The 9,019-nt window shown below is 37.6% G+C and overlaps 1 protein-coding gene across 1 annotated transcript; it reads left to right on the top strand.

The window, feature by feature from the left end:
* The first annotated feature begins 7,021 nt into the window (after positions 1-7,021).
* Positions 7,022-8,673, top strand: LOC108913600 (piggyBac transposable element-derived protein 4-like). Its single transcript, XM_018719167.1, has 3 exons — positions 7,022-7,029; positions 7,187-7,449; positions 7,505-8,673. Exons 1-3 carry the CDS (start codon positions 7,022-7,024, stop codon positions 8,671-8,673), a joined length of 1,440 nt encoding a protein of 479 aa, XP_018574683.1.
* Positions 8,674-9,019: the final 346 nt, after the last annotated feature.

Here is a 9,019-nt window from a genome sequence, read left to right as displayed (position 1 = left end):
AATTGATAAATATTATATATATAATATCGTTTAGACATTAATTGCGAGTTTCACTTACCATAATGTAATCCTGCAAAACACTATATATAGCATCCAAAACATCCTTCAAAAATAGGGAAATCGTGCATTCTGGAACTCTAAATGACTCTGCAAGACTTGGGTAGTTATCACCGGTAGCCAAGAACTTCAGGGTTATTTCTAATTTAATTTTCGGAGAAAGCGCATATTCGTATCACATTTTTGTATAAACGGAGTAACCTTATGTAGTAAAGTATCAAACTGATCAGTAGTCATTCTTAATCGTTTTTTATAATAATCAGGATCTTCTAAACTCCATTCCATCAGTAAAGTATCCGAGGCACCCAAGACCTTACGTCGAGAAATCCATCCACGTACCCAACATTTATGTTTTCTTCTTTCCTTTTGTTTATTCATCTCTCTTTGTTCTTCAAGCAATTTTTGAATAATTGAATAAATAACTATTTCAATTCCGGCACGAACACCTATTCTTCTCAACATTTTCGAAGGGAATGACCGTGCCGCAGGCAATTTTAGTCACCTGTGTAAATAGGCAAGCGATGCAGCAGGATGAGGTGATTTGGAAGCGACTAGCCGCACGGCTAAAAATCGACCCGTGTAAACCCCGCTTTAGACCAGATTCTAGTCGAACGACTAAGTTGATCGACTAAAAGTCGTCTACGATCGCCCATGTAAACCCGATTTCAACCGAGCCTGGGTGACTACCAGTCGTTCAACTAGAAGTTGACATTGTGGCTACTTTTGGTGGAACAACTCGGTCGTTTCAACTAGCAGTCGACCGTCTAAACACTCCCGAATTAGTTAACAGTCGATTAAAACAGATATTTCTGTTGTTCGTAAAAAAGCAGGCAAAACGTCTAAATTAAATTGGACGAAGTAAAATCATTAAATTTATAGATCTCTATCAACAGAATGAATGTCTGTGGAATAATTCTAGTGACTCATATAAAAACTGTAGTTTGAAGAAAACGGCGACAGAGGCAATAATAGAAGAAATGAATTTCGAGGGATTAACAGTTGCTGTTGTGAAAAAAAAAATTATCATTATTTTATATACACCTTGATAATAAAAGTGTAGCGGTTCGCTATAATTACATTTAGTACCTGCCCCAATAAATATATTTTGCTTTCTGGGAATATACGAGCCATATAAATAATACTTTGAATTATCCGAGATTATCCCAAATAAATGTATTTAGCAAATGAGATTAGAATAAGTAGGCTGTAAACATAAATTAGTTGTTGTTTATTAGGGTACATAAGCACAGAGTAGGTAATGACCCGGATAAGTGTTAATTAGGATAGGGTAATTAAAGTAGAAACCTGGGGACAAGGATAAAACCAAAAACATTACGAGGCACCAAGGAGAAGTCTTGAAGCCTAGTTCCTGCTCAGTTGTGTCTCGTGTTACCAGCGAAATTAGTAGAATAAAGTTTTCCATGCTACTTAGAGCTTTTCTCCTCACTTGAAGACCAAACCACTATAAAGGAAAATCCATAGCAACAAGAATATGCAATGAAGGAACGGAAGATAAAAATCTTTACTACGCATAATTTTTCCAGGTAATTTTAAAACGTTACATTACATACTTATCTTTATGGTCATACATAATCATTTGTGAAAGGTCATGTAATGCACCTATCGAAAGCTACTTTGGCATTACAAATGAAGTGAGTATAAGAGAAATTAGAAAATATGTTTTAAGTGTTCATAAAACTCTTCAATTTAACATAATTAAAAAATCTTGTGCTACCAAAAAACGAAAGCGCGATGTTTGTGAAGAAGGATGGACTAAGAAGAAAAAAGTATGTCACTCTTATTAGAAGGGATTATACTCTAGTACGACGATAAAGGAAAATAATCTTAACAATATTACCTACGTTCGTTATTCGTTTCTTTCGAACGGTTTATAAAGATAATTATAAATATTATGAAAAAGTAAGGACTGTCCTTTATGAAATATGACTTCTTGAGTCGGAACATCTCAAAGTCGTGTTTGATGACTCCTTTGTGGGTTTGAACCACTTCAATCTAACATCGAATCGGACTGGTTAGATGGTTCATTAACAGTATTTTGCATAAAAATGTTTAATAATGACTCAAATAATAGTACCTATACAAATAGTAGATTTTATTAGTAGAGAAATATTTATGAATAAACGATTGTTAATAATACCAACCGTCCTCGCCCCGTTCCCCTCCTATCAATACAGTACGCCGCCAGGCTACGTCGAACAATTGAGCTCAAGAGTGAGTAACTCGCTAGGAGTCTACGATTCTACATTCACGTCTACACTGCAACAACGAGAACCTCCGTCGTTAGGGAACGTATAATCTCTATACTAACACCACCCCCCAACTGTACCGGTGTCGAACTCCAGCCGCTAGCAGGCAGGGACGAGGGCAACCACAGCCGATGTCTTGCAGCTCACCGCCTACTACTGACCCTCAACGGATATATGTACTGTAAGTGACCCTTCTCTTCCTATTCACAACAATTGTACCTTCTACTTCCTGTAGCCCCGCCAGCAACGAACAACAGGAGCCCACACAATCATTCTGGAGTTAATATTGTATTATTTACACAAACTTAGAGAATGCACGAGGTAGAAAAATGGTTTATTCGAAAAACAGTTTTAAAAAAAAAGAATCTCATATTTTTACTTTAAGGAAGGAATTAAGGAAATTATAATAGGTTTTTAGGATTAGAAAAAGCGATTTAGCAAAATCGGTTGAACTACCGTATGAAAATATTACCGACCTAGAACCACACACCAGTGACAAACACCTGAACACGAGCAACTACCCGAGAATATTCGAAGACGAGATCAGAATACCCAAACACGAGCAACTATCAAGCTTTTAATAGTGAGTAGGTTCTGTACTGTCACATTTTTTGTCATAAAAGTAATAGAAATTATATAATGTAAACGTCCAGACCTCCTAGTAGCATAATCATTCGTCTCGTTGTGCTCAGAGTGTACATCGTACTGCTACTGCTAATGTGTCTTCCATTACAAAATTTCGTAAGTATACATTTTGTTTTAGCAACATAATAAATACTCTTATTCTCTATTCTTCTATGGGTAAAAATAAAAGACGTCGTTCTTCCTCCAGAGAATCGGAGGAAGAAATGGAAAACAAACAAATGTTGAAGAAAATACGTAAACTGGAAAAAAGCTGCATAAGGCACTACGACAAAATCGAGCTCTAGCCCAAGCATCGGCCGTTCCCCGCGCGAGTCGGAGATATACGAAATGATGCCTCTCCAAGTGGGACTCTTGTACATCCTCAAGCAGATGCTAATGGCAACGTCGATAATTGTATTGCACAACGAGGAAAATTTGTCCGATGAAGTGTTAAATATTTTAGGTTCAAATCCAGGTAAGGATTCGTCAAACGATTATACATAGCACGAGGCACTTACAAAATTGATTTGTTCTTGAGACACGATATTTTGACACTTATTGCCGAGCAAACGAACTTGTATGCGACCCAAAACTTACTTTCCAATGATACTCCTGCCCATTCGAGATCACATGCTTAGTATCCAGTAACATTGGGTGAAATTGAGAAATTTCTGGCTCTTGTGGGTTGGATGGGCTTAGTAAAGGTATCGGCAATAAAAGATTATTGGCAGACGCATAAACTTTACAGCATTCCCTTAGCTCGAACAATAATGCCCAGAAACCGATTCGAGCTAATACGGAAATATATACGATAATTCTGCTACTGATCCCAGTGACAGAGTTTATAAAGTAAGAGCATTGATGGACAAATTCATTCAGAACTATCAGAGGACTCCCGGCGAAAATATCTGCGTGGATGAGTCTTTGATACCGTGACGCGGAAGATTGATATTTCGGCAGTACATAAAGCAGCTAAATATGGCATCAAGGTCTTCAAACTTTGTACAGGCAAAGGATACACCTGGACTATGATGGTCTATTGCGGCAAATCAAGGGACCCTCAGGGAACTCAGGTTTCTGAAAAAAAACATCATGTCACTAGCAGAGCATCTGTTAGATGAAGGAAGAACCATATATACAGATAATTATTATACTAGTGTACCACTCGTCCATCGCTTGAGGCGCAGAAACACTCATTTAGTGGGTACACTAAAAGCAAATCGAAAATATCTTCCAAAGAATGTTATAAACGCCAAATTGAAGAGGGGTGAAATGTCCGTTATGCAAACAAAGGACGGAATTGTCACCAAATGGCGCGATAAGCGGGATGTCAGAATGCTTTCGACTAAAACGACATCCAATAGAAGCAGAAGAAATGCTCCCATAGTCAAGCAAACTAGCATTTGAAATTATTTGGGGGACCAGCTTTGTAAATGCACATTTCTTGTATAATGAATATACAACAAAAAAGAAGATGACCATTACAGAGTTTAGGGAGGCAGTAATCACTGCAATGCTTGAACGAAATCCTGCTGAAGACCAAGGTGAAGCTGGACCATCAAGAAGACGAAATGCGAATCTAGAACCTAAACACTACTTGATATCAAAATGAAAGAAGGAAAGAAAATACGTGGACGGTGTGCAGAATGCTATAAGAAATATGGAAGAGAAGGAAGGGAAATCAGTGATAAAATAGTGAAAGCTTCGCAGATTATAACCAAATGCTCTGTTTGCGATATTTTTATTTGCCATAAATGTTACCCACTAGTTAATGCAATAATTTCTTTCTAAAGTCTAGTTCCATATGCCCTTACTTTTCTTAATAAATCTTTATATGATAATTAGATGTTGTTTTAATCTGACTGTGTCTTACAAAACTCTTATCGAACCTATACCCCAATTTGAGAGGAAATTCTAGTAGGCCAGAGCTTCTAATTCCCTATGTAAAGTGTACGTAAAGTGTGTGCGTTAGCGATACACATGACCGAATCCGAAATTTACTGTGTGTATCTTTTTAGATACACAATGTTTTAGCTACGTGTATCGAAAAATATACACTAGCGCTAAACGTGTTCTAAGTAAGTTTGTTCTTTCCAAAAGCTTATTTTTCAAAAAACTTCAAAATGGTGAAACAAAAACCAGAACATGGCTGGTTTATTCACCATCAAAAGGATGCGTTTTCTGCGTTCCATTTATGCTATTTGGACAGTCTGATACGACGAGCGCATATCATAGTGGATACAATGACTGGAAAAATGCTAATCGACGAGTTTTAGAACATGAAAATAGTTTCAATCATAAAGATAACTTAGAGAAACTAAAATTTAGAGGTAGTTTAAAAGGCCGTGTTGACAGCCAGCTTACAGAGGCTCTCGAACTAGAGATCCATTATTGGAGGGTACTTACGCGAGTCGTGGCGGCAGTTAAATATTTAACTGTTCAGGGTCTGGCATTACGTGGTACTCATGAACACCTAAAAAATCTTGACAGTGGGAATTTTCTTGGACTATTGCAATTCCTAGTTGAATTCAACCCTTTCATGGCGGAACATTTAAGGCAATATGGTGATAAAGGTTCCGGAACCACATCTTATATTTCAAAGACAATATATGAAGAACTTATTGCTCTTATGGCAGACATGTTGCCAGTGATGGCGTCCCAGTTGAAAGGTTTATTTGTTTTGTGCCAAATGTGGGACATAAAGCTGAGGAAATCGTCAAAGCAGTTCTACAACTGTTTGGAAAACTTGATTTGGACATTTCTAATTGCAGAGCACAGTCATACGAATACGAATTTAATAGGTTCTTGTGCAGCAGAATCATGTACAGAGGCTATTTCATTTTTTGGATTGCTGCAGTCACTTTTCAATTTTTTCAGTGCCCACAGTTGTGCTATTCTGCAGAAAAACTGTACCCTTAAGTTACAAAGCCTATCTAAGACTCGATGGTCTACTCATCACGACGCATGCCGAGTTGTAAGTGAAAACACAGAAGATATTTTGGAAAGTTTGAATGAAATTTCTACTAACCATGATGAGAAACCTTCAACAAGGAATGAAGCCAATGCTTTGAGAGAAAAGTTGAACTCCATAGAGACAACATTCATATCAATTTTATGGAGTACCATATTGGAAAGGTTTAACAAGATGAACATAAAACTGCAGTTTGAAACTACAGAGCTAGGGAAGATTATTACTTACTATGAATCTCTTTGTGGTTTTCTTTAAGAAGTAAGAGAAACCTTCGATAGCCTAGACGAAGCAGCAAGAGACAAATGTGGCAGGAAGGAGTATGTAGCAGACAACCGACGCAAAAAGAAAATATCTACCAAGTTTGATGATTATAGTGGACAAAGCAGTGATGTTGAATTCACAGGTTCTGATAACTTTCGTGTGAACACTTTCAATGTCATATTAGATAGCTTACATTCCGAACTTAAGCGACATGGAAATAAATACACTCAACTATACAAGTTTGGATTTTTTGAAGTTGTTAAAGGACTAGAAGCCTCAGAAATCAGCAAACATACAGCGGAACTATTGAGATTGTACCCCGAAGATCTACAGCCAGTTTTTGTTGACGAGTGTTTACATTTGAAAACCTTTTTGGTGCAAAATACTCCCAAAGTAAAAAGCAGCATGACTTTAACGGACATTACCAAGGTCTCATTTTGATGCAGTTGAAATCTACCCAAACATTGACATTGCCTTAAGAATGATCCTTAGTGCACCAGCAACAAACTGTACAGGAGAAAGACTTAACCCTTTCGCTCCGGCTACAATATAATTTTTTCTGCTTTAAAAATACTAATGGGTTATATATGTTCCAAGGAAATTTTAAAAAACACTGCAAGCATACCAATGCATTATAAATCCCTATTCAAACTGTCACAACCGTGCTGCTAGTACTAGGTATATATTCGCGTACACAACAGTCCACCTTATTAACACCAGTCTTAGTTAACCTCAAAATTTATTATGGTGTACGTCGCGTTGCGTATAGTGCATGTGTTATTGCCAGTAATTATCGTATTATTGTGCCACAATTTAACAATCTTGTTACAGTGTTGTTATAATGGCAAGGTAAGTTGAAATTAACACATTTTTGTAAATTCACGTCGTTTATTTGCACAATATTTTCTGTTTGGGGGTTCCGGGACATATGTGTCCCACCAGTATTTTATAGTGGGTTATATGTGTCCCGGTAGTATAGAAACTACAACTTTTATTTTAATTTTAGGAGGTATTTGACCCGCCAAGAATTAGAGGTGTTGGCCGAAAATCTATCCGATATTGAGTCTATTCAGGATCCATTCGAAGATAGTAGATCTGAATATATCGAGTCTGAGCATAAGTCAGATAGCGACTCAGATTTTGAAATAATACCTAAGAAAAAACGTATTATTAAGAAGAAATATAAAAATAAATTGCTGCCAAAAACTCATCTGCTAATCACGATTGCAATTTGGAGACATCTAGCTCGTCAGAGAATGAAAGCGAACAGTCAGATGTTATTGACGCTACTTCCGCAACATCAACCAAAAAAAACCTAACTTAGTTGGATGGAATAAAGTTGATGAGAACTTTGTCCCCCGTTTCAGCATTCCAGAAGAAAGAGTCTGCTCTATTCTAGCTGATTTGAATAGAGGGTCTTCAGAACTACACATATTTATGAAATTATTTCCTAACAGTTTGTTCCACTACATCGCGCAGTGTACCAACGAGCGTTTGAAAATTTTAGAAGAAACCACTAAAAAAAAGCAAATACTAACAGATGCTCATGAAATAAAAATTGTGATAGGCTGCCTTCTAATTATGGCCTACAATAAGGTCCCTGCAATGCATCATTATTGGTCTTCTAATAAGTCGTTGGGAAATGATGCTATAAAATCAGCCATTTCAAGGGACAGGTTTCAGTTGTTAGTTAGTAAACTTTACTTCAGTTCACCCAAAAAACCTGACAAGTGCAGCAAGTTGTACTACATTGAAGATGTCGTCAACTGTCTGAAAAAAACTTTTGCTGAAATAAGAACAGAATCTTCACACCAATCCATTGACGAATCAATGACCAAATTCAAAGGCAGATCGACTCTCAAGCAATACCTACCTTTGAAGCCAATAAAACGAGGTATTAAAATTTGGCAACGGTGTGATGCTAAGTCTGGTTACGTTTACGACTTTAACATTTACTCTGGGAAGGAAGCTGAAGTCCTTGATGGTACTTTAGGTGAAAGAGTTGTAAGAAAACTTACAGATACAGTCGGAGAGCCAAATGTGTCTTTTTGTTTTGATCGCTTTTTCACTTCTGTAGATTTATTAGATCAGTTGCCATTTCCAGCAGTCGGAACGTGCATTGCGTCAAGAAAGAACATGCCTAAGTTTGAAAAGAGAAAAAGGAGAAAGGGAGAAATTGAAAGCATGCATAATGACAACGGGACGATAGGATTTCTTTGGAAGGACACGAAAGAAGTATTGGTACTTAGCAGTTGCCATAGAGATGTAAAAATTGAGGTAACCCGAAGATCCATAGATGGATCCAAAATAAATGTGGAGTGCCCGGAAGCAATAGGATTTTATAACGCCAATATGGGCGGTGTAGACTTGTCAGATCAGTTCACCGGGTTATACGATATTGACAGGAAGTCACTGAAATGGTGGAAAAAAGTGTTTTATACGCTTCTTTTGACTTCCGCTGTGAATGCTTGGATTATTTGTAGAGTTGCGTAATAATCCAAAACTGCCTTTTCTTAATTTCTTGGTAAATTTAGCTGAAACCATGATTGCAACAGGTCGTGCAAGTAGTGATGATTGGCCGGTTAACAAACGCCGCCACAATTTCTCTCAGAACCGGCCTCGTTTCTGCTACGCCGCTTTCAGAACCGGCCACCGGTTGAAAAACTCCTCCCCCCACATTACAGAAACGTCTCCCTTATCATAACTATTCCGTACGAGTTTTATGCAGAGGAGGCCGTTTGTAAAACGCCACTTTGGTGGTCGTGCGTTACGTCATATGTCCTCGCTATACAGGGCGGCGCGCGATAGCGCGCCGTGATAATTAAAGTGTACATATCGT

Source organism: Anoplophora glabripennis, unplaced genomic scaffold, assembly GCF_000390285.2.
Source record: "Anoplophora glabripennis isolate ALB-LARVAE unplaced genomic scaffold, Agla_2.0 scaffold590, whole genome shotgun sequence".
NCBI lineage: Eukaryota > Metazoa > Arthropoda > Insecta > Coleoptera > Cerambycidae > Anoplophora > Anoplophora glabripennis.
Note: the sequence above shows the minus strand (reverse complement) of the source record. Positions and strands in the feature narration are given on the sequence as shown.